Source organism: Oreochromis aureus, linkage group 13 (assembly GCF_013358895.1).
Source record: "Oreochromis aureus strain Israel breed Guangdong linkage group 13, ZZ_aureus, whole genome shotgun sequence".
NCBI classification, from domain to species: Eukaryota; Metazoa; Chordata; class Actinopteri; order Cichliformes; family Cichlidae; genus Oreochromis; species Oreochromis aureus.
In genome coordinates this window covers 8,656,610-8,683,829 of record NC_052954.1, presented here as the reverse complement: position 1 = coordinate 8,683,829, position 27,220 = coordinate 8,656,610, and the positions used below count along the sequence as shown (strand labels likewise).

The following is a 27,220-nucleotide window of genomic DNA, read 5'->3' as shown; positions in this document are numbered from 1 at the left end:
TGCCCGTGATCAGGTACCCTGCTGGGGTAATAGGCTGGCCAAGGGAGGAGATAGAAGCCACTGACATAAAGACAAGAAAGCTCCTTACCATGCATGGAGGGTTTCACCCCAAGTCCAGCACCCTGAGGCTGTACGCTAAGCGGAAGGAAGGAAGGGGGCCGGGGACTGGTGAGTGTCAGCACCACAGTCCAGGATGAGACAAGAAACATCCACGAATACATCACGAAGACGGCCCCAACTGACAGTGTGCTCAGTGAATACCTCAGGCAGCAGAAACCCAAGAAAGAGGAGGAAGGCGAGGAACCATCATGGAAGGACAGGCCCCTGCACGGTATGTACCACCGGCAGATAGAGGAGGTGGCTGATATCCAGAAATCCTACCAGTGGCTGGACAAAGCTGGACTGAAAGACAGCACAGAGGCACTAATCATGGCAGCACAAGAACAAGCTCTGAGTACAAGATCCATAGAGGCTGGGGTCTACCACACCAGGCAAGACCCCAGGTGCAGGCTGTGTAAAGATGCCCCAGAGACAATCCAGCACATAACAGCAGGGTGCAAGATGCTAGCAGGCAAGGCATACATGGAACGCCATAACCAAGTGGCCGGCATAGTGTACAGGAACATCTGCGCCGAGTATAACCTGGAAGTCCCGAGGTCAAAATGGGAGATGCCCCAAGGGTGATGGAGAATGACCGAGCTAAGATCCTGTGGGACTTCCAGATACAGACGGACAAAATGGTGGTGGCTAACCAACCGGACATAGTGGTGGTAGACAAACAGAAGAAGACGGCTGTAGTGATCGATGTAGCGGTTCGAATGACAGCAATATCAGGAAGAAGGAACACGAGAAGCTGGAGAAATACCAAGGGCTCAGAGAAGAGCTCGAGAGGATGTGGAGGGTGAAGGTAACGGTGGTCCCCGTGGTAATCGGAGCACTAGGTGCGGTGACTCCCAAGCTAGGCGAGTGGCTCCAGCAGATCCCGGGAACAACATCGGAGATCTCTGTCCAGAAGAGCGCAGTCCTGGGAACAGCTAAGATACTGCGCAGGACCCTCAAGCTCCCAGGCCTCTGGTAGAGGACCCGAGCTTGAAGGATAAACCGCCCGCAGGGGCGTGCTGGGTGTTTTTTTTTTTTTATATATATATATCAACACGTCTCTCTGTACCCAGTTTGTACCCAGCATCAACATGCTGCCACTTTGTCCATTTTATTGACAGGAGGAATCTAAACAGAGCATACAGAGCTGTGAGAAAAATAAAGCTCAAAATGGAAATAAATCATTTTTATCACTCAGCAGCCTGCAGGTGTGTTTATTTAAATAACACTGCTTAAAAATGATGTTTGAAGCGGGAGGTCTGGAGCTCTGTGCGCACTGATAAATATACATGTGACTCTACCGTAACTTGTTGTCCACATCTGCTTTATGCTGTTTTTAAAAAAAGCAAAAAAACAAAAAAAGAAGCTCCACCCTCAGTTCATTAAATCCCTGCAGCCATCTGAGGGCACATATGCTGGCAAGTCTGCACCCTGTGATTTGAGAAGTGTCATGCCAGAGCGCAGCGCCATTACACACGACAGTCTACTGTTTACCTTTATTAAATCATGTGTAAATGACAGCAGGCTGCTACACAGTAATCCTACTCAATACTGCACACATCTGACTAGTCTGGTATAATTTGGTATTCTGTTGTTTTGGCAGAAGACTCCAGATTAGAGCAGCTGACAGACCCAACACTACAGCCCCCCCCACCCCCCCAACGTGGTAGGTATAACGTGGGCATTTACAACGTTGACATATTTTGCTGTCTCCTATCATTATTGTGCAGTGCCTGCCTCTGCCTGCAGATTTGAGCTGCCAGTGTTCAGGTCGTGCTGCTCTGCACCATCCAGACAACAGTATAATTTCCTGTAGAGGCTTTTTTTCCCATTTGTTGCACGCTCGTCGTCATGCGTCACTGAGATTGGCACAGCTGTTTCAGAGCGATGAGATCGTTGATGTGACCAGATAAGGGTGCATTTATTAACCGTCACACCCTCTGGTTTATATTCCACTTTAAACAACCCCTTTTGCGTATTCTGCTGCTGCACCTACATGAACAGCAAATGAAACAGGTGTGCTTTACACCTGTTGCATTTGCAATGGCTAAGTGAATCCATTTGATTTCAGCTGAGTATTGATACCAAACATCACTACAGTTTTTCTTTCTATGATGCCATCCTCTTGTGACCAAAGATATATGAGGCCAAGCATGAGACTGACGTCGTTTCTCTATTTATTTATTTTTTTCACCAAATTCCCATGAACGCTAGGCGCTAAGCAAACAGGAGTAAACAGTGCATTTATGGGATACTCTGTTAGGACAAGTGTATGAAAAGACCATTATTTAGATGTCTAGCATTTATACTTGAAAGTATGTGTTTTGGAATCCTTTAGAAACCATCCTTTTGTGTGCATACCGGAAAAACTGGAGCATCAACATGCCTGCTTTTGGAGACTGCAAGTAGTTAAGGTGACCAAGTAGTTGCTGAGAGGTTGAACCCAAGACACTTTCCACTCTCGATCAGCAACGCAACTGCACAGTTTGCCTCTCTCCAGAAAACTGCCGTCTGCCTCAGACTGACTGCAATCACCGGTCAAAGCTTTGCAAATAATTGCCATCTCGGTTAGACATGCAGACAGATTGGCAACTTGTTGCAATCAACCTGTCGTCTATGACATAGGTCTTTGTAATAGAGGACTTGAATTGATTGCCAGCTGACTGCATTCAGGTTATATTCCTTTATAAAAGCAAAGGTTGCTGAGCGTCTATGTCAACTTGGAGTTAAATTACCGTCAACAACATTACTAGAAGAATTCCTGTTTCAGATCTGTGAGGTTCTGGCTGGAGTCTGAATGCAAGGAGTTAATGTGAAATTCTCTTTAATGGGATTTTCTGTTTATGTAGTTGGATTTGAAAAAAGACAGCAATAGTTAACCACTGTCACATGCACTTAACTGCCAACATGATCGCTATCAATTGCAAACTGATAGCAGATTGACTCTGTTTTCCTGCTGTCTTGATGTACAGAAGTTGCTTTGAAGGTGGCAACTGACTGCAGGTAGACATGGTCCCCATTTCATGGTTCCCATTTCAAGCAACCTGTTCAAAGGCAAGATTATACAAAGTTCCTTCTACACGTTACCTTGCAGCATAAAGCAACTTAAAAAGCATAACTTAGACATTAGATGCATACAGCGGTATGCATGCAGGCTGTCAGTGATGTGGCCAGCATAAAGTTGAGCTAATCACCACCTGAGCTTGACTTTGTGGTCTGAATGAACTACGGGTGTGCTCATTCATGGTATCAAGACAGTCTGTTAAACTACACTTTAGGCAAGCATGTCATTTGGAAGCATGCCATCGGGTGCTATGGTATAAAACACTGAGGTTTGGTGTCAGGATTGGGAAAATTTGTAATACTTATAATGGAGGATGAAATCGTGTGCAAGAGAGACGCTTGCTCCTGTACAGCTGCTCTGTCCTTACTGTTTCGTGGCGTGTGCTATCAGTTAATTGCATGTTAACTGCTCTTTGTGTGGAATTTTCTGTCACAGGTGAAGCACATATTTCAAGTCAAAATGAAAAAAGGAACAATTGAACAGCTGGAAATCTGCATAAATATGTGCCACCCCTGAAATGTGAAGGGCCATTAACAGACTTTATGAAAAGATATACCCCTTTGTCTGCCATGTTATCGCTACCCCTTCAAATGACTTAAGTCTCATTTTCTGCTGTGCTTATCTTCCACATAGAAGCTCACAGGGGGCCACGTTGGATCAATATATTCTCCCTAATTACGGCAGAGAAACCAGCAAAAGCAGCAGCAGTTCCACCCTTACAGTACACACACACACACACACACACACACACACACACACACACACACACACACACACACACACACACTCAAACACGCAGAAAACATGCAACTGCTGGGCCAGGCTGTACTGTTCTTGCATGCTGATGAGACTAATGTGCTTTTCCAAAAACAATAAAGAGGTAAGGTCATATGGTATAGGTCACTGGTTGAGGCGGGAAGGGCCATGATGTAAAATAACTTGCGAGAGTTTCATTTCTCGTGTCTGTTATGAAAATGCCTCCACCTTTAACCCTTTGGCTTTTCTGTTTTTGCGGTGATATATCGCTGCTAATCGGCCAGGCGGCAGCAGCAGCAGTGGCATTCTGGGAGCTGCTGTTGTCTTGGCTGACAGCAGAAGTGGACATGCAGATAGTCAGCCGGCCAAACATCTAGCCAGCCACAGGGCAGAATTGCTGTCTACACTGGCCTAATAGAGGAAAAAAAAAAGCACTTAATGTGTTTGTCTAGACTGTCCAGCACTGTGCAAATGAGTCGCTGTCCAGTTTAGTTAAATGCAGTTCACAAATACAGCGACCCAATTGAAAGCCAGTGACAGAAACTCAAACAGAGGCAGAGAGAGAGAGACAGAAAGAGGCTGTTTACACGGCATGCCCTCATTTCTACCAAGCTGTCTCGGGTTCAGAGAGGGTCGCACTGACGACTAGGGAACAGCTGGTAAAAGGGGATGGGGAGGCGGGGACATTTGACCAGGACAGTTTCAGATCAGATGCCATGTTATGATGTGAACAGCTCAGTTTTTTTTTAAGCTCAAATACTGTTTGGATGCGACTATATGCACCAACAGTGTCCTAGTACATGAATCATTTATGTCAGATGGCCCCTATCGCATGCAAGAGGACAAGCGAGACCTGTTTCATTTTAATCATTTGTGAGTAATCGTGGACTTGCGCGTCAGATGTACTCTGCACAATATTTCTAGAAAAAAAAGAACTGATTCCCATTCAAGTGCTCATATCTCACTAATTGTTTGAGAAAATGTGTGCCAAAATCAGCAACTTGAAAATAAAATCAAAATGCGTCTGCATCATTATCTTTTATAAAGACAGCTTGTCAGCAAGGACAGTTTCATATTTCAAGCGAGTTTGCCCGTGTGTAAAACTCTGAGCACCGTTTTGGCTGCCAGTTAATCAGTAACTGCATATAAACGTCATCAAAACTGTGAGACCACCAAATATCCCATTAGCTTTCTTAGCACACACACGGACGCACACACACACACATTAAGTGCAACAATCCTTTCTGCTGCCAGAAGCACTATTATAATCTTTCATACGCTCTGGCTGAGGAGCATACATAATTTGAATAACAATAGGTTAAAGCAATGCAATTTGTATACAGGCTAAAGGAGGGGCATACTGCATTAAAAACAGAGTGTCCGATACGGAGCGCCACACATTAAAAAGGAAAATAAGTGCCAAGTATTGGCTTACTGTAGAGACGCCAGAGCAAAACTGTTGATGTCTGAGATAAATGGTGGTCTGTGAGCTCTGAACTCATTAGTCAGGAAGAAAACAATCTGCATTGCATGTCAGCTTATTGGCAAGCAGCAATCTGCTGTGGGAGTGGAGGTGGGCCGGCCCCCTTTTTTTCCCATTTCACACCAAAGCAAGTCAGCAAACACAGAGAGTTTAAATCAGAACAGAAGCAACAGAAAGAAAGTCAGCAGAGATGCACACACAGACACACACACATAAACAGCAAACCTCATGTGTTAAAGTAACCGTGCCCGACATCAAATTTAAGTTAATGCTTTCAAATGGAACACGAGTGCATTTATTAAATATTAAGTTAAGCCAAACTCGACTGTAAGTGCAGTAAGTTCACAGAGCGTAGCACAAACCCGAGCCTCAGCGTAGCTGGTTAAGCCAGCCGCCGGTGAGGAAGCTGCATGGTTGCCTCTCCTCAGAATGAGGTGGATTAGAGTTGGTCTGCCAGCTGCCATGTTTGGAACAAGCGTAAGTGAGGTGAAGGGTGAAAGGTAGACGATGCTTAGTGAGCTGCAAATAATTAGCATTTACTCAAAGAATTAGCCTAAGCTGTATAATTACGGCGAAGCACAAACACACATTAAGCAGGTTATGTGCAGCCTACTGCATGCTCGTGGAATCATATTTTATATTCTTTATATACTATGATAAGATGCCACCTGTGCAACAAGTCCAGTCATGAAAAATCCTCGCTACTAAATATTCCACAGTAAACTGTTAGTGGTATTATAACAAAGTGAAAGCACTGGGAATGACAGCAACTCAGCCATGAAGTGGTTGACCACGTAATACCACAGAGTGGGGTCAGTGGATGGTGAGGCACATAGTGTGCAGATGTCGCCAACTTTCTGCAGAATCAATCGCCACAGACCTTCAGACTTGATGTGGCCATTTAGATTAGCTCAAGAACACTGCATGGAGAGTTTCATGGAATGGATTTCCATGTCCAAGCAGCTGCATCCGATGGCTAAGTCTGAGTTTGGCAGTTGCCAGGAAAACGGTCTGAGTACACTGTGCCAAATGTAAAGTTAGGTGGAAGGGGGTTTATTGCGTGGGGTTGTTTTTCAGGCCCCTTAGTTCCAGTGAAAAGAACCCTTAATGCTTGATGAATTAGAGCGGAGACGGTGGCCTTTTCGTCCAACATCAGTGTCTGACCTCACAAATACGCTTCTGGAAGAATGGTAAAAAAAAAATCCTATAAACACACTTCTAAACCTTGTGGAAAGCCTTCCCAGAAGAGTTAAAGCTGTTATAGCTGGAAAGGGTGGGCCAACATCATATTAAACCCTACGGATTAAGAATGGGATGTCACTTCAGTTTATATGTCCGTGAAGGCAGACAAGCAAATACTTCGGCAATATAGTGTATGTCGGTCTCCGTATGTGTCTCAAGTGGCCAATTGTGATGAGATCTTATCCTGTTAAATAGCAAATGCATTATTTTCTTTTGTCGACCCCAAATCCCAGTCTGCAGGACAACAACAGCTCTACAGGCACAGCTCAGCAGCTTTCTTGTCCTGTCACCTGGAGCTATCACGAGTCAACACAAACCATGATTAACGGGGCTTACTAACGGGGCTGCGCAATCGTCCATGAGATTTATGTAAAACAAATGACTAATAATAGTTGTCCGTACTGAACCTGTTATAGCGATCAACTAAACGTGTTGTTGTTTTTCCACAGCAAGAAGCACATCAGTTGAGTGGGTGATCCTTTTGTGTGGTCAAGGACTCATTCGCATGCAAACTGCTAGAAGAATTGGCCATATGTTGCCCAAACTTTCTCCGAATGTGGTCTGAGCTCAGCGTGTCCTCTGTGTGTCACTGGCGCATTGGTACTTAGAGCAGTCTGCTTGTGATCATATCACCAAAGACACATATTAGTGCCAGTTATGAAAGGGACCTTAAGGACACTAATTAACACATTGTATATCATTTAAGCTTAAATACTTGATAACCACATTTTAGCTGTGTCTGACCAGAAAAGTGTTTTTCTTCTCCTTTAACTCCCAACAAGAATGTCAACGAGCATTTCACAAAAGTTGCCAACACAATTTATAATCTGTAAAAAGATCACTGCAAATATTACACATTACAGACCGTTTTAACGCTAGTAAACAGCATGTGTGGTGCACGTAGCCTAATTGAAAACCACAGTTACTGCATGTGAGATATTTAGTTCATGGCTATTGTACGTATTAAAAAGTGTATATTGTCAAGTGGCCTGTTTTCTCAAAACAAACCTTTTTTTCAATCCACTGTCATCTAACACACCATCACAAGGCATCGCCACCCTTTCCCTCTGTAGATATCACAGCCTGTCATCCCTCTTCCCCTCCCACAACAATGCCTATCAACAGAAAATATCAACATAGTGCTGTGAGACATGGTTGCATATCTAAACAGGTCATCATCGTTACCACTGTAAATCCCTTCATCACCTAAAACACACACAGCAAAGCTCCTTTAGCATGAACACGTCTCGGAGATAGAAAAGTCCAGGGTGTGAGGATACAGTCGAGGGAAGCAGGAGCTGGGTCTCGCTTGTGGGCGAACAATGAAAGCTGGCTTGTTGTCTCATTATGTCTGCCTTGAGCACAGATGTGGACAAAGGACTAATGAGGACACATAACTTTGAGAGTGCTGCTGGAAAAAACACAAAAAAACAAAACAGACTGAGAAAATGAGACCTGAACAAGAAAACAGTGTTTCTGAACTACAGAGGATCTGAAAGTTGCCGGGAGGTTATTTTCAATTAGCAACACGTATCCAGCACAACTTACAGTCTGTGTGCATTAGCCATTACTGCCGAAGACGAAAACACCAAATGTGGATTGAATCTGAATAAACAACTCCCTTTTGATGATGTTTTCTAGAACACAGCCAGTTGGCGTCTCTAAGATGAAGCAGAAGGGCAGAAGGATTTCTGACTGTATCACTCCTATTTCCTCTTTTCAAATTCATCCTTTATTTCCTTTAAGAGACAATGATCGTGATCCAGGTGGCAGTACACATTTCCGAATGAATCTTAGACCAAAGCAAAGCTGATGCAATGATCTGATCCAATATTTGAGAAATGCAGCCAGGATAAGGATAAGACAATGAATGGATGGATTCTTAGGGACATGTGCCCTGCAGATATTTTCTTCCTCTCTATAGGAGACAGGACCTGGTGGTCAGCACCAGATGTCAGCAGTAATGTCACAGTAGTATCGAGCTTACAGAAGGCTCAGCCAGTGAGAGTTAATTTATCTAGATGGAATCCTGTCTTGGTTGGTTTGGTTCAAGGTGGAGGCGCAGCAGCCAAGTGAATCATGGTTTGTTTGGTCATTTTGAAAATATCTATGCAAGTCTCCTAAAACGGGAGGTACTCAGGCTAGAATGACACAATAAATCTCAGTCTATGGTCCATTACAGTTCAGACACAGCATTAAAGGAGTTGGAATGGAGGTGGGTTGCAAAGTAGTCTGCAGATGCAGCAGAAACTGTAAGCAGGCTAATGCTAAAACAGCTTTACTATTTTGAACGTGTATAAGAAGATCAGCTGAGCTACAGGCTGCTGACATGGGCTGGCATTGAGATCAGCTAGTCTGCCAACCACTGACTAAGGATATTTAAAATATTTCACCGCACTTTGTCACGGTACCAGACTTTACTCTGGTATGTAAGTTTGATTGAACATCTACCACCACAACATTTTAGAGAAAAAAATCCACTTTACTGTGTGACGTTTAGTTACCTTATTTTATTTTAAAAATATAAGTTCATAAAATGCAACATACCATCATCAGAGATTAAAGCAGTGGTTCTAGGCTTTTACTGTTTACTCATGACCGTGTGTCTAAAAGCAGTTTATAGTTTCCTTAGAACTCATGACCTTTGTGACTCTACCGTGGGAAACACTGATCTAAAATGCCAAATTCTGTATAACAGAAAATAGTTGAAACTTGCTTTCCCTCAGTCGGCTGCTGTCACAGTGATGTATTAACAGTTTAACGGTGCCTCGGTCTTGGACCCATGGTTTTGAGTTTTTGTAGGATGGTGATTCCTTTTGGATTTGAGAATCACTTGTGTTTGAATTTTGTTCCCTTTTTTGTGTAACACAGCTTGTATTGTTTAGATTTTGCCTTGATATCATTTATATCTTCCAACAGGTTAAACAGTATTTAGTTAGTTCCCTTTCGTGTTCTGTCCCGCTCTTGTCTCGCCTCTATGATTTTGTCCTTTAGCATCTCCTCTGTCCAGTTGGTCTGGGTTGCCCCGTTCCCTTCTGTCTTTTTTCCTGTTTTATTTTGTTAGCGGTTGTTCTCTGTGTCTTAGGTTAAGTTTTAACTTTTATCTCATTATGTTAGTTCCTGGTATTCCTGGTACCCAGATTCTCTGCTTCTGACCTGCCAATGTATCAAACTTTTTTTAGCAATATGAGTTACTGACATTAAAGCTGGATGGCTTTCCATCCAGATCCATGATCTGCCTACAACACGGCCAATCTGTCAAATCTTTCATTGGTCAACTTCTTTTGCTTCTCATTCTTAAAAAGCTGCTAATCTTACCCACCGATACTGTTTGGGCTTTAATTGTAAATTCTGCACTTGTTGGATTGTACTGTAACTAAAGGATCTAAACAATCAGCCTACCATGACTCTTTCATCTGTCATCATCTTCTCATTAAAGCCATCATTTGCAAACACTAAACATTACTACAAACTTACGCTTACGCTGTATGTGACTCTGCCGTGTTTAACCAACAGGTCTCCTGTTTCACTTGAGGATAAAACAGAGGATCCACAACTGTATAGGAATCCACTTCCCTTGACATATTCTTTATATTGTGTACAGTGCATGGGGATATATCTCTAAACAGCTCTTCCCTTATTGGACCTCGGCCTTGGGCCCTTTGTTATGATTGGATACTTACAAAAGCCAGCCACCCACACCGTGTCTCTCTTTCGTTCTAAAGGTCTGCTCCTGCATATTAAACAGTCTGGAGCGCTGCAGCAGTAAAATGCATGAACTCCTTCATCGACATTATCTCCTCAGCAAATACATGCATAAATAAATTAATCCTGCTACCTCCGAGACAGCACACCGTACTCAGCGTGGTTACAGAAGAGGGGTGTGTCTCATGGAAGGGGTTAAAAGGTTGCTGGGAATGTGGGGTTGAGGCTTGTCACTGTGATGAAGACTGATGATGAGGCTGCATTGCTGTAAACGAGTGAGTCAGCCCTCCCTTCAGTCAGACAGACACAGGCTTGCAGGAGGCAGATGGGGGAGGGGAGGAGGGGGGGTGTGCAAGAGGAGGAGGCAGGACAGGAGGGAGACAGAGAAATGCACGGGAACTGTCCCTGGTGCTGAAATCTGGAACGGCTGCATTGTAACAGCTTCAAGTTCAGCTCAGTGCAGTAAAGAGAGGAAGAAAAAAAATCCAAAATAGAGGGAGACTGTCTTTTTTAATACCTGACCCACATCTGAAACAACTTGTATCACTAGTTGAAATGTAACAGGTCAGCGCCACCTGCCTTCCAATGTCAAAAAAAGAGAAAAAGTAAGGCATTTGTTACACCTACACCGAATTTTCAAAATCCATTGCAAGGAGGAGTGTAATATTTGCCCAAACAAAAGCTCAGAGGCTCTTGCAGTTGAGGTTTTCCACACAGATCCTCTCCAAAAGTCACGTCTTTGGCATTCTGATCACAAAGCCAGGGGAGGGATATTCTCTACCGTGTAATTCCTTCTGAGCCAAGTCAAAAAGATTCTCATTAGAGTGCTTTTTATATCCCAAACATCAGTGCCCAGGGACAATTGTATTAGGCTGCCATGCTATTTGTAGACTAATCATCTCCACACACAGACACAGTAAGAACTCAATGGAAAAGAAAAAGTCAAGATCAACAGGAATGGGATATTGCAATGCCCAACATCCACCCACCCTGTATGTTCTTTGCTAACCCTGACAGACACTTCAACTGCACACTGCAGACAGTTGATATAAAAGCATTTCGGGGTCAGATGTAAGGGAAGTGATACAGCTATGCAAGACACCAGCATGATGGCTAAACCATGACTTGACACCCAGAGAATAAAAAACACATCACGGTCACCTTGTTTAACTTCACCCACAGCAGCTGAAATGTGGAACTCTGCTCAACTTGTTATTCTGATTTTGCTTTAGAACACCAAAAGCAGGAGCTGAGCTTAAGCTGGTCGCTGTGCTACTAACTGCATTAGTCACAAACGGTGGCTTCACTGATGGAGCCCCCCCCCCACTTGTGAATACTGTAAATTAAAAATGGTCAACTTGCAGTCGGGCTGTAATTGGCAATTCCCCTCAGATTGACATGCAAAAGATTATGCAACAGGTTTAGTACTTGCAGAAGCCGCCCTGGGCTATAAATATCCCTGTTGCAATAGTACAGTATTTTAGATGAGACCATCAGGAGAATGATGTCACAAGTCCGTAAATAAAAGGTCCTTCTTTCTTGGGCACTGCAGAGACCAGGCGGGTGTGGTGACTGCATTATTAGACGCGCAATCCCCGGCGCGAAAGCTCACATTAGACCACGATGTGGACATTCCCGTCACGGCTTTCTACCATCGCTATGACTACCTGCTACTTATCGTACGTGTCTTGAAGTTCAAATCATTCATCTGCAGCCGGGAAATTTGAGGAAAATAATAATAATAATAAAAATGCCTTTCTAGCGTTTATTCTGACAGTCACAAGGTGCCCACTGACGGTGCGCCTGCCCGATCCTCGCGTTTCATAGAGAATACATGTGCAATGACAATCTGACATCTGCTCTCCATCTGACAACAGCTCAGTGTTCTCCACAGACACCCCACTCCCCCCCTCGAGCAACACCACCCCACCACCACCCCATGCCGTTTTTATGTGCCGCTTTTCCCCTCATGCCCCACTCTTTTTCCCCCAATTCCTATGCGGCTGTTTTTTCTTCTTCTTCTTCCTTTTTTATCCTCCATCCTCGATCCAGCTCATTTCCACACTCGGAACAACAACCAAATTGAACAGCGGCTTCATAAAATATGCAGATAAAAGGAAAGACAAAAAAGAAGCAACTCGGAAAAGCACCGACATCTCAAGCACAACACTTTTCATGCTCTGCCGAGGACTGACCTCCCAGTCTAACGAATCCCACTCTTCGGTAAACATCCGGAGGATTTCTTTTCATCCAAAAAAAGCGGACCAGGCGCAGCAGCTCTATGGAGCGACTGGGCGATGCGATGCCATTGCGCTTTTGGTATTATCCTCATGAAATCAATTCGAACAGAGGGACGTCGTCGGAAGAAGGCATCTCGTCGGCGTCTAGACCAACTTGAGCGACACAGATGAACGATCCTACGCTTTGCAGTCCAACATTTCTTTTCTTTTTTTTTTTTCTTTTTTCTTTTTTTTTCTCTCTGCGATGGTTGCAACCAATTAGCACATCACTTGCGCTCAGAGGCGAATAGCTCCTGACAAGGCGCTCCTTCTCTTGAGCATCGCTTCTATTTCAGCTGCTGTGCTGCTTTTTGGAAAAAAGGTGGCAGACTATACAACACCCGCAACTTCTCATTTCCAGGATACGGGGTGGGGAGGAGAATTTTTCTTTTTTTTCTTTTCTTTTCTTTTTTTCTTTCTTTTTCTTTCTTTCTTTTTTTTTTTTTTAGCATAGCGCATACTCCAAAGCCAATAAATCCCCGTAACGCATTTGACAAATCCTTTTCCCTCTGCTGAAGAGAAGCAACAATAAAAGGAAGCGTTTAAAGGTCCCTTCTTAAAACACGTGACTCCAGCCTATTCCACGGTGAAAACAGATGCATTTAATCCATAACAGGCCCTAAGCAGTGGAGGAAGCATTTATGTGGGGGGTGGTCATGGTAAAAAAAAAAAAAAAAAAAATGAATGACACCGGTACCACACAGGAGACTACTCACCATTAGCACAGCAAAGTTATTATGATGGGTGCAATGAATGGTGGTCGTGTTGCCCCCGGAGCCTGTTATGTGGCAGCCCTCTGCCCTCCAGCCACCGTGTCCATCCAGCAGGTCAAAATCCCAATAGGCTGCGGTGGGGTCTACACCCAGCGCGAAGTGCCTCAGAGCAATAGTAACGGAGTGCACGGCGCTCCCGAGGCTGCACCCATCTGCAAGGAAAGCAACACATTCAGTAAAGGAAATCATGTGGAAAGTCTGTAAGTGCTGTGGCACAAAAAAAGCATGGGCATGAGAGCACGAACCCCCCCACCCCCCCAGCCGCTATACACACACACACACACATGCACACAGGCTAGACAAGTGTCAGACAGCTGACTGCAGGTGATAGACTGGTGTGTGAAGTGTTGCAGTTAACTTTCATTTCAAATCGAACTGAAAAATAATAATATTTTTGCTAAAACATGGAGTGTTTTCGGACATGATGCAGCAGCGGAGTGTGCAGGGTGATCTGAAGCACGCGCTGCTCTCTTTAATCAGAGTAAATGAAACCGCAACAGAGTTCTTTCATTTATTCCGGGAATACGCACGGGAGCGGTGTGTCAACATGTTGCGCAGAGCAAACTGATGGGCTACGGCTATGTCCGCGTGTGTGTGCGTGTGTAAAGCATGTAGTCCGTGTCTGCAAATACAGCACGGCGTTGACATCACAGGCATGATGATAAAAATGGATTTCCTCTTACCTAATTTGGTGAAAGCAACTGGTGTTGAAACGCTCCTACGCTTCCCGTCGTCTGCGAGATTTGACGAATTGCCGGTGCAAGGGAAGAGTTTCCCATTGCGAAACACAATAAACTGCAGCTTGCAAGTGGAGTTATCAACAGATTGCAACGGCGAGGAGGAGATAGGCGTACCAGCCAGCGGTAAATGGATTGAGGCGACTGCCACTGAGTTCTGCGGATGGAACAAAAAAAGAGAGAGAGAGAGAGAGAGAGAAAGAAGAAAATAAAAATTAAATAATGTGTCGGTGATGCGCTGTGGGAAAAAAAAACTCTGTTAAAAAAAGAAAGAAGAAGAAAAAAACTGAAAAAAAAATCCCTTCCTCTCCGGGAGTGGAGGCGACCATAGACCAAAAGTGACCAAGGGAATGAGAATCACGTTTGAAGCGCTCTAGTGCGCCTATTTGGTCAAGCTCCCTGCCGCAGAGGTGGAAATGGTTCTTACCATTTCAGCTTGAGGGCACATCAACACTGCAGCTTGATTTAAAGAGACAACCGGTCTGACTTTATCTTCTTTTTAGCAACTGTAAACACCAAAGAACACAAATAACATCCCTGGCAAGATTTTTTTTTTTTGGGGGGGGGGCGGCACAGCTTGGGAATGCCAAAGTGAAGACTCTCGACATCTTTAAGCAGAAGTAAGTCCAAACCTTAATGTAAACTTGCCTGTAAAAAAAAAAAAATCCCCACCAGAGTTACATTCAAGATCCACATTCCCTCTGATTTGTTATGACCTGAAGCAGATCATTTTATATTCTGACCAAATAACTAAGTAGCCCATACTGTCCAAGAAAGTCTGGGCTACAATCAAGATCCAGCAGCCCCACAAGAGCTGCATGATTACAGCTTCGGGAACTTTGGCAAAGCTCACGATTTAGTGACTTGACATCCTGGTGGACAGAAATGTTGCTCAAGGGTGTGTGGACCACTGAGTGACTGCATTTAGGACAGGACAGGCAGCACTTAGGCTGCCAAAGAGCAAGTTTAATCATAAAAAAACGCTTCCAAAGTGCCACTGTCAGCATGTGTGGCCACACACACTTAACTCTGCGCAGCTGATATATCTGCATCAGCTCATGAATTCTACATGCCATGCACAAATACAGCGGAGGGAAGTGTGGCGTGCTTGGAAAGTTAAACAAACGCCTGTTTAAAAAGAAAAAGCTTTCTGCTGACATTATCTGAGCTGTGATTTTATTTAGAAAAGCGATAATTCTCTGGTCAGGGACCTTGATCAGAGTGTGAAGCAGCGATTAAACAAGCTGACATCTTTGTTGTTGTTGTTAAGAAGTGATTACAACAGAAAATGTTCTTTCAAATGAAGCCAGCACCTTAGATTATTAACAGAATTTGCGCGCCATGAACAGATTTCTCGGAAGAAGCAAAATGACTGACCCCGCACATTGATTCATCAGATGACCCTGATGGAGAATGATGCTAATGACAAGGCTGCTGATGACACCCGTTCATAATAGGCATAATGACGGCATCATGCTTGCGGCTTGCTTTCCGAATGCAGTCTGTCTTTGATCAGCTTTCAATCGCTTCACCCTCCCTGGCGTGAGAGGATCAGCACTTTGAACCTAAAGGGGAGGGAAGCTTCCTGCCAGAGATGAATGTGGATGCACGGAAAGTGCCCTTACAGTTAATGGGTAGCTGCTTAGTCAGATGTTCAGCCCAATCAATGCCGAGGAGGAAGATAGCCAAATTTCTTAATCGAGTTAATCAAGAGCTTCCATGTCCAGTATTATGTTGGATACAGTAACCGTGGCGTTTGTCCAGCCTTTTATTCTGCTTTGTCCTGATCGTCCTGGTTCCTTCTGTATCCTAGAAAATAAATGTACACGGGTGCCAAAGAGCAGCTGTGTGCTTAAGCACAGTTCTTTTTATGTCCGAGGCACCACGGCAGCATCAGCTTTGTTAGCTATTTGTTTCTGCATTGACTCACTCTTGAAAAGGTGTTGATTTTCACCCTGCAGGGTGTGTGTGCACGTGTGTGTATGTGCGTGTGTGCATGTGGAGGGAGAGGAAGAAAGACAGAGGATCTTTGCCTTGAAATTTATGTTGCATCATTTCCTTTCTGTGAGCAGCTCAAGCTTGGCAGTCTGTTTCCAAGACGTCACAGGATACAGACATCAGGGATGGAGTCAGGGAGGATTTCAGCCTAGGTGACGATCTAGACGGTGTTAAACATTGGCCCTGGCGTGCTATTCGAATGCAGTGAGCACAGATTCCGAGTGACCCATCATCCCCAGGGGAAATGTTTTCAAATCGCACAAATTCAAAAAAGAAACCTTATCTCGTATACTTGTCTCTGCATCTCTTCCTACATCTTTTATCCCTTTTTATGTAGCGTATCAAAGGGATTTACAGCCCGGGGGGGGGGTGTGTGTGCGCCATAAGCTGTGGCGTGCGTAAGGTCCCATTCTCAGCAACAATCTATGTTCCTCCTGAGCAACCTAAACAGCTACATTTCCTCAACCCCAACGCCACCGGGGACCTCACACTTCAGAGTTGATTTAGCTGGTTGTACCTCAGCTGCCTGACCTTCCTCCAAGCCCCTCCCTTTCTAACAGGGCAGCATGCTGTAGTCTTAGTAACCATAATCACATGCTCCCCTCCATCTCTCATTCTAGCCCTTTCCCTCCCCCCCCCCCGCTTATTCTTTTCCTTATAGAGGGCAGTTAGGTGAATGTCAGCAGTCACCTCCTATTTCAAGCTGTTCCTTGTTCATCCACCTCCCTCCCTCCAGCCTCCTCCTGCCTGCTCCTTGATGCACAGCCCTGCTTGATGGAACCACCAAGCTGCAAAACAGCCTGCGGGGCAAAACACAACAGCGGCGTTTGACCTGGGGCGGCCACCAAATCACAGCATAAACATCGTGCTTAAACACAGATTCTTAACTTTACAGGAGCGATTGCTATTTGAATGCGTTTAGACAAAAGAGGTGGAACATTAGGAGAGCCACTTTAGTGTACGATCCAAAATTAGAAAAGAGCCACATCTCTGTGCCTTTGTAGATATATCTGTGGGAGCGATACAGTTATTTATTTGCCCAGGCGGAAACTTCAAAATTAAGTATGAATGGAATGGATTTAGCACAAAGGGCAGCTCGCTGAGCTCGGCTTCAGCCAAGAAGAACTGCTGACAAGCACGATGGGAGACTTGCATAATTTTTCTGTTTCTTTTTTTTTTCTCATAATCATTGGCAGTCCAGTCAGCACAGACGTGGTCAAAGGCGCAGTGTCCATGACAAATAGGTAGACATCAGGAGACTTCAGGGGGGTTGTTTCTACCCGTGATGTTTTAGAGTGATTCTGAAAATAAATCACAGTTTGCTCAGAAACATTTTTTTTCTCTTTAAACAAAAAGCTTGTACACAGGATTCTGCCAGAGCTTATTCAATATTTGAACACACTTGTATCTCCTGACACCGAAAATACAAACAAAAGGAAACACGCCTCTACAGCAAATGACTGCTGCTCGCCAGATTCAAATGCGTTTTGCTCTCAAGCACTTTTACGCCATGGCGTTGTTAGCGTTACCTATCACGACAAATTAAACACAATCCCACACGGTTGCCATGCCAACAGGAATCTCTTTCCCCCCCTACGTGAGTTGTGTGGCGTCGTTGTGTTGTGTTGGTTAGTTGGTTGGGTGGGGGCATTTGAGCAGATATGAAGCAGGAAATCAGCGTCTTTGGAGAGGCTGAGCTGTGCTTCAGCTGTCAGCCATGCTCTCCTCAGTCAGCTCTGACTCAAACTGTCACATCACAGCGTAGTGGCGTAACAAAAACATTCAAGAGGCCGCAGCAGATGGACAACACTGTTTGACTGAAAGGCCATTTTGGATTACAGATTAATTAATGAGTATGTGGTGGATAAAAGCAGAACTCATGAATTAGCTGCGAGGCGACTGATAAAGAGCCATAAAAGAACCTTAAAAGGGGAATTCACATTTCCATCATAGTGCTTTAATGCAAATATGTGAGTTTCACTGGTCAGTAAGAGTTTGTCGCATTAGTCAGTCATTGCCACGTCAGCGTAGCCTACGTGGCCGTTATTAGTGAAAGCAAAGATAACCGTGACTCACTACAGAGTGCCTTCTGAAAGAACACATTTTTATGCACTACCACAATGATAAGAAGCAATTTGGGCACACTAAGAAAAAAAAATTATTCATTGCTCTGACTCATCTCCCATCTACAGTCGGACCCATAAATATTTGGACGGTGGCACTTTGTGTAATTTTCTCTCTGCTCAGCACAAAAGATTTGAAATGAAGCAATCGGGATGGGAATGAAACTAGACTTTCGCCTTTAATTTTAAGGGTTTTAACAAAAATATGCTCTTACTTTTGAGAGCTGACAGCCAGGTTCTGCTGTTTCCTCAGTGTTTCTTGAAAAATTAAAGGCGATAAAAGGTATGGAGTTCATTCCAAGTATTGAATTTGCATTGGTAGTATTTGAAAGGAACCCTTGATATGTGATCTGAAGTGTTGTGGATGCACGTGAAACCTAACAGCGAGGCGACAGAACCTTTAGAAGTCGCCAAAACTACAATGTGTTTGCTTTTAAAATCAAACAACAAAAGGCCTAAAAAACCACAAGAGACAATAAAGTGGATAACTGAAGAATTATTTCCTTATTAATAAAAAAAAGAAGAAGAAAAAAGAGTTAAGAAAAGTCAAGATTTGCTTTTTTGTGTTTCTAAAGAGGATTTATACATCTGTTAATGCTGAAAAAGTGAAAGGTCAAATTTGGACTGGAAAAACCTGTCCAGCTCTGCAAAAAGAAGCGATGATGTGGAAACAGTGTATAAAGTCAAATGCTGCAAATGATAATGACCCAAAACATCATCTAAAAAACAACCCAAGAGAATGTTCTCAAATGGCCAAGCCCTCAACTGACCTCAACTGAGAATGCATTTCATTCACTGAAGACGCAACTGAATGCAAAAACACCCGAACACAAGCAGCGGCTGAAGGTAAAGGCCAGACAGAGCATCTCAAGGGAGGCAACACAGTATTTTGTGATGCCCATGGGTGACTCCAGGCAGTCACAGACTGCAAAGGATTTTCATTCAAGTATTGTGGATAATCAGTTTAACTATGTTGCTTTCTCCAATTACTTTTAAACCTCTAAAAATGGAATGACTATCGCTCCAAATCTTTAAGGAGTCTATAGAAAGGCTATTGTAGGGCTTGTAGTTTTGTAAGGCTCAGACCCAAAGTATATAGTTTTGCCTCTATGGAGCAGGTTGTTAAAATAATAAATTCTTTATTTGCCTTGACAGTAATCTTGAATTTAATATTAAGCTGAAATTTAGAATTTACTTTAACTCAAGTTTGGTTGGCACCGGCCTGTGTCTTGCTGACAAGTTTGCCATTGTGTTCAATGCTCACCGTCTTACTATCTCACAATTCATTTAAATAATATCCTTAAAGAAGCAATAGGCATTGGACTGCATAAATCAGAATTTTGGATTTTGTGAAAAATGCCTAATTAGTGAAATTGAAACCAGTGTTAGCAATGAGAAGGACTTCTCTGAACAGTCCCAAACAATCACCACCTTTTTCCTTGGAGACACTTGCATGTGTGAAGCTGTCAGACAAACTGAAAGGGCTCGGCTTTGCAAAGATCAGCACTGAGCAAATCGCTGCGCTGTGTGAAGTTTACTCTTTTTGAAAGGCAAGAAGTGGTAGAATTACAGTACTGTATCATCATTTTGATACATGCTCTGCAGACTTGAACTTTTCCAAACATTATCTGAAGGAGGTCAGTACACTTAGTTAGCACCTAGTGATGCTTAATTGAGGCAGTAAGAAGCCTTGACTCTTAGTTTATTACAACGTCCCTGTGTGTCATGGAGATTCAAATGCTAAAAGGTAGCTAACACTAGATAGCTCACTTTTAAGTATTAGCATGAAGTAGGACATTTTTAAAAAGTGATGAAAACTGCTGAAAGTAACTGATCTGTGCTGTTGTTTCCGTTTCCAATGGGTAAAAGGACAATAATAATAATGTCACTGCCACAGCTTTAGTTACAGGTGAAAGTTGTAAGAACAAAGACAACCGCTACCTCCACCACAGCACTGCCACACACATACATAAAGTCCTCTTGAAGTTGATCTGGCTCATGCTTTACTGTCACCACTTTCTGTATCTTATGCTCTCGCATCTTGACTTAGATTCACCTGCTGGTTACAGAGACAAGATTAATGGTCGGTCATTCGGTGTAGCAATAACAGCTGGCGATCACACAAAGTGGGTGTGCTAGCACTGCCTGAGAGGTGAAACCGATTCATAACTTTGGATTATGCCAAAGAGTCCTGTCCTCTCTCTGTTCGGACTGCCCTGGTGGATAAATGTCTGAGTTCCCCTTAATTCAATACACATACAACCTCTGACTTTATACTCTTTTCCAGATTTACTTTCACTTATTCCAGGTCAGCAGTCTAGCAGTGAAAGAGGACATGACAGCTATACAATTAAAGTCATGTTTAGGCTCGAAGTCATTAATAGATTTCTCACTTCTGTTCCACTTGTCGGATGGCTTTATTTCAAGCACGCTGCATCTGAAGCCTGGAAACAACATTGCTCCAGTGATATCAAATGTTGCAGCTTGCTGCTGTAAAGGCAGATTTACACAGAAAAGGGTACATTTGACTTGAACAATATGATTAAGCACATCTCCATTTGAGGAGAGACGGAGGCAGAACAATTGCAGTCTCTTTGGGACTTTTTTCGATTGTAATTTAAGATCCGCCACACAGGTGGAATGGATGTGAACTGGTGTGTGTGCACTTCACAGATTGAATCATTCAATTACTTTCCACCTGCCATCTGATGATTTTTTTTTTTTTTTTGTACACGTGGCAACAGTCTCAGTTTTGGCAAGCCGGGGCCAGGTATTGATCGCATAAATGCACGTTGTCAAACAGTTTGCAGTTCGTGGGACCGAGGTGAACTCTGCAAATCAATTGGAATGAAATAATGAAACGAAAAATGAAAGTGTAACCTTCACAACTGATGTTCATGCTACGAGGAATCCAAACACTGTAACGCTAGCACACATCCCTATGCAGACACACAAGTTTAAAACATGTATCATGTTCCCCTTACATGATCTATAGTCTGTATTAGTTGATAGCAATATCCAGTAAGATATGATGGCACACAGAGCCTCCTCCCATTTCTGATCTTGTCTCCATGGAAACCTGCTTATTAATCTGCGTGAATTAACAAGTTTCCTCCACAGAGTGGAGGGCTAGCTAGTGCTTCATGTGTTAAGTGCCTTTACATCAACATGGGTATGTATGAATATGCATGACGGTGGGGAACCGGGGGTCATTCATCAGCAAAACTCGAGTACAACATGGTAGAGTGGGATTTCTGACTTCCAGACCTCCGCTCGGGGAACATGATTAACCATCCTCTGACCGGCGGCGGCAGACATGAACCGTATTTCAAAGATTTTCTTTTTTTAAAAAGCAGACATAATTAATTTTTTACATGTAATTTGATCAACCCAAGGAAAGTCTAAATATTAAATTTTCTTGTGAGCGTGATGCAACACGGAGTGGTCTGCGAGCTCATTAATGATAATTTAACACTCGCACTGTGGCACTGGCCTCTTTTAGGACTTCTCTTACACTGATGTTGCGTGCCGGGCCTTATGGTTCTCTGGATCCCACCTACACACACCAGCTGTTGTGAGATTCTAGAGAGGTCAACACCATCTGCACACAGCAAACACAACTCATGCTGTATAGAACGAATGAAGCTTTGGAGATCAAGCGGATCCGTGCATGTGCAACCAAAAAGCATTTTGGGGCTCCTGTGGTCCCGCTACTGTGGTAGGTAATGCAACCATCCGACTGCTTCCAGCTGAATGGCAAAGCATAAAGGCAGTGAACTGTAAATTATAAATATATACACAATATAAAATTGCTCGCTCAATGCTCAATACGTAAAGACGAAGGATGCATAATGGCAAATCCTCATGAAAGCATTTATGCCATAATAACATTTATGAACAATCAGGTGTCGCTGCGTGGTTAAAAAAGGTATTAACTGTTGGTTTACTGAGCCATTTTCGTTAATCAACACAGCATTATATAAAAATGCAAAAGAAGGTTTCATTTAGCCATAATGTATTTAAAGCTAATGGAATTGTCCTGAGATGTGATTGTCTTTAATGACCTACTCTCTCATTTTGCATTTAAGCTCCTCTCCTGGAAAATGCTCCTGGGCATCAGCAGGGCAAATCTAACAGATCTGGGAGGGAAATGAAAGCAGAGGAAGAGGGGAAGGAAAGTGCTGTATATTTATGCCCTCTTGCACCATATTAATCCCTTCCCACTAATCCTTCAGCTGAACCAAATAAAACTGTAATGGCTTTGATGGCCATTTTTGGCTCACCAGGGTGATGATGAACTCAGTGGTCAAAATCACCAATTCAATCCCTTGGCCAGTTTTTAAAAAACATTCATTATTATTATGCCCCTTTTGTCTCCATGTGTCTGATAGACTTTCACAGACCACACGAAGATCGGTGATTGTTCGGCCACAAAGCAAATGCAGACCTTCAATCCTCAAACATGAAAATACAGATGAGAAGTGTAACAGAAATATCTGTAGAATCAACAGATCAAAAAGAGACAAAAAAAGAAGAAAAAAAAGCAGGCATATTCACCAAACCTGCTCGGCTTCTGCCCACTGTGCTTACTCACACTGACTTTATTAAAAATCTAGCCTCCGCATTTTAAAGTCAGTAAAGGGTGAGTCTCTTCAAACAATAGTTTGAAATAAAATGTCAACAACTTAAGGCAGATTCCTTTGAAAAGACAGGGCTTTGAAATGTTTGAAGCTTGCTTCTCTGCAGAGGCTTCTAACAGTAGCCAACCTGGGTTAGTGGATTTCACTTGCTACCTAGATAACCACAAGATCAGCCCTCAACAGAAACACTTGGAATCCATCCAACAGCTGCAACCGCTTTGTGTGAACAGATGGGAAATGTGTTTGGGCTGTGGAGACCAGCACAAAGAGACTAAAAATGGCTTGTTTAGAACTTGGACTTGACCTTGTTTGTCTTAAATTAGGTCTGGAACGGGAGCTGATATATGTCAGCCAAGATGTGAAACACGCTCGTGAGCTGCACATCTTTTCCAACAAACTGAACGTGGAGCAAACACAGTGTGAGACAATCCAGGATATTACTAATGCTGAGAGGTGGTATAAAGGGCCTGGAGCCTAGACCGACTGTCATAGGGCGAGAGGCGGGGTACGCCCTGAGTTGCCACTCTGTCAGAGGGCTAACACATAGATGGACAACCATTCAATTTGTTTTCCTATTCAGTTTTATTTATATAGTGCCAAATTGCAACAGCAGCCCTAACTATATGCTTTATCAAAAAGGCTAATCTGTCTTCCGAATCTTTTCTAAAATAGAGCCAATCAGAATGTGGGACATTTTCTCCATATGTGAGATTGGAGACAAATTACAAAACAAAACTACGCAGTCCCAAATAAAAGAGAACACCTGGTCAGGCTATGACATTGCCCAGCTTCTGTATTCATGCTTTTTGGTAGGTTTTTGGTTTAGAGACAGACAAACAAACTCAGTTCAACAAACAGGCAAAGTCTAAACTTGAATTATTTCGTTTTAATTTAAATATAATTGTTCATTATTGCTTTATATTTTAAATAATTTTAAATTTACCATAATACAAAGCAGTAGTCAATTTTTCAGTAGCTTGTCTTTATGCACACTTTGATTTTTGTTCACAGATGTTGTTTGCTATGCTGTACGAGCCTCTCAGTCTCAGTCACGCTGAAGAATCCAAAACACAACACTCTTAGCAAGGGTAGGAGGATTTATTGAAGCGCACTCGTGCCTCAGATGCACATCACTTTAATCGATCTGTTTAAGCATTACCATAGTCAGCTCACTTTGGTGGTTCAGACGTATGGAGGACCACAAGAGCCACGCGCATCGAAATAAAAATTTCTGTGCTTTAATAATGAATTGTAGAATAAATTCTGCAATTGTAAATTCATTTTTGAATTCCAATTTAATAAACTGCATTTCAAAATCCTTTTTCCACTTGCATTTCAAAAAACTTTTTCCAATTGCACTTTAATAAACTACATTTTAAAATCCTTTTTTCAGTTGCAATTTAATAAACTGCAGTTCAAAATCCTTTTTCCACCTGCAATTTAATAAACTGCAGTTCAAAATCCCTTTTCCACTTGCAATTTAATAAACTGCAGTTCAAAATCCCTTTTCCACCTGCAATTTAATAAACTGCAGGTCAAAATCCTTTTTCCACTTGCAATTTAATAAACTGCAGTTCAAAATCCTTTTTCCACTTGCAATTTAATAAACTGCAGGTCAAAATCCTTTTTTCCACTTGCAATTTAATAAACTGCAGTTCAAAATCCTTTTTCCACTTGCAATTTAATAAACTGCAGGTCAAAATCCTTTTTCCACCTGCAATTTAATAAACTGCAGTTGAAAATCCATTTCCCTTTCCTGTTCGCTCCTGGATTAGCTGCTGGATTAGCTCTTCGATTAACAATTTGCTGGAGGCTATTCAAATTAGCCACACCGTGGGATGTAAGGAGCTCTCTGATTGGTTGGTCAGACACAGGCTGTCTGCCAGCCTGGATTTTTCTAGCTCATAGCTTCGCCCTGCTACGAAGCGTGTGTGCTTGTACAAAGGCCGTTCAGCGTCGGGATTTACACTCGGCTCAACACAATGAAGGGACCCTGCAGCGAAACGGAGAGCCAACCTCTGACTGAGTGCCCGTCTCACACAGTCTGACCACCTGTTGAAGGTAAGGTGCTAACGTGGCTAACGCTAGCATCACCGCACGTAGCCCCGTTATTTTAAGGTCATCTTAGCTAATGAAAGTTTTACGTCGCAGCTGCACGAGCTCACACGTGTTTTGTAAGCTGCTGTGCTCTTCACAAATAAAGCTGGAAGCAGCTCAGACTGTTAGAACCAGCACTGAGCCCTGTTACATTTATACAGTGTTAGAGCAATGGCTGCAACCTACAGCCTTTAAACTAGCGATTAAAATGCTGACAGTAAACTCGTCAGTCCAGATGTTACCACATTACTCTGTGGTACTTAGAGTTAAAACAACTGAGACAGGCTGATTAAAATAACAGCTGTCATTTCTCTCATTCCTTATATCAAGACTGGAGATCACACTACTGATTTCAGTTCATTTAATATGTGAGTGCACAGATTCATTCTCAACTGGACATAAATGATGATCAAAGGTTGTATATATGATGAATTCATCAAATCCCAGCCTCTAACACAGTGCGCTGAATCTTAGCTTTGAATGTCCAGTATATTCTAATCAGTGCAATGTAAGCATTCACTGAACCTACAGTATCTACACCTGTGTGGTAAAGATACAGATAATGAAATTTAATTATTAATACAATATACATCATGGAAAATGAAAGCTGAAATTGATTCAGTTTAGTACTTTTCTCTGTATGCTCTGTGATTATAAAGGCCTTAAATTCTGTGATATATACTGTGAATGATTTTCACAGAGGTCTTAAAGTACTTAAATCACTGCTGATAGTCTGGTTGTTTATATTTTCACATGTTTTTGTGTCTGTAGGGCTGTTTGATGACGATTTGGACTCCTCTGGGAGATGAGGACACACCCACATCTGTTCCATACTGCAGCCATGGATGGTGTTACAGCTCTCAGTCAGCTTTGGGCCATCAGACGCACACACTGGAAAACCAGCACCTGGACTTCATGCAGGAGAGACGGCCTCGGTGTTGGACTCTGCATCCTCTACTTTACCTCCTAATCTCTTTCTCTTTAACACACAATTAAAATCAATCCAAAAGAGTGTAAACTTACTGAGGACGTCTCTAACTTGTACACATTTGTACTTTTACTTGTTTTATGAGTTATTTTTAAGAAGAGTAAAGTTATTCACATAAAGTTGTTATTGTTCTGTATTTATTCTTTTGTATCATGTACCACAGTCATACTGAACTTTACAGACATGGTGAATTGGAGAAAAAAAGATCACACACACACATACATACACACATATATATATATATATATATCATTCAGCTTCAGCAGTATTTCTATTCATCTTATGAATTCCAGTCTAATGTCAATTCACTGAGTTCAGTTTTGGTCTTAAACTCCAGAGAATACCACCTGGTTCAACAATGTTTTTTATCTGATTATTGGCAAAATGTTTTCTTCTTTCAGAAGAAAACATTCTTCTGAAAGAAGAAATTGGGCTCAATTTTGCCTGAGGCTGAAATTGAGCCCAAAGAAACAACAACAAAGTTTAGTTCCTCTGGATTTTCCATGGAAAATTGTTTTATCACTCATCCAGGTGACTTCTCCAGTGTCACGGATGAGTGATGAATGTATCTCCACTGGAAACCATTGTGTCCAGTTAAAGTCAATTGACTTTTTTTTTTAAGGAGAGTTGTTAGATGCTGCGCTCATGAGGACAATGGGTTTTAACTTGCAGCACAACACAAAGCTGCCATACTGGATCAACGATCAAAACACTTAATTGAGCAGAATTAAGGCAAAATGTAATATCCTCATATGATGACACATCACACATGATCCAGCATTGCTCTAAGAATGCAAACTTTCTTATTGGAAGTTTCCACAGCTGCCAGAAAGGGACAGATTTCTGTATGGTCTTAATGAGTGGTCGTTGTTCTCTCGTTGTCTCTGGAATTGCTGCACAGAGGATGTAACACCCATGATAAGCACTGAGGTTTGTGTCCTTGTCAGAAATCAGCAATACTCAGCTTCCAGGTAAGGAAAAGTGGAACCAGAAGATATTCAAATGCATCTCTCCACAGCTGCTGATGAATTCTACGAAAAACAAAGTTAGTTAAAAACATTTGCAGGTGAATCACCACTGATTTATCAGTGACATCCATTTACTCAAAAATTACTGACAAGTGGATAACTAGGAGATATATATCTCTCTATATATATATATATATATATATATATATATATATATATATATATATATATATGAGAGAGAGATATATATATATATATATATATATAT

At 42.6% G+C, this 27,220-nt stretch overlaps 1 protein-coding gene across 1 annotated transcript in view; it reads right to left on the bottom strand.

The window, feature by feature from the left end:
* LOC116309656 (adhesion G protein-coupled receptor A3) overlaps window positions 1-27,220 on the bottom strand; it is a 202,889-nt gene that overhangs the window by 57,029 nt on the left and 118,640 nt on the right. Inside the window, exons 13-14 of the mRNA XM_031726320.2 lie at window positions 14,085-14,295; window positions 13,345-13,553 (exon numbers count right to left, since the gene is read on the bottom strand). Of these exons, the coding sequence (XP_031582180.2) occupies window positions 13,345-13,553; window positions 14,085-14,295 (420 nt within the window). The remainder of the gene's footprint in view (window positions 1-13,344; window positions 13,554-14,084; window positions 14,296-27,220) is intronic.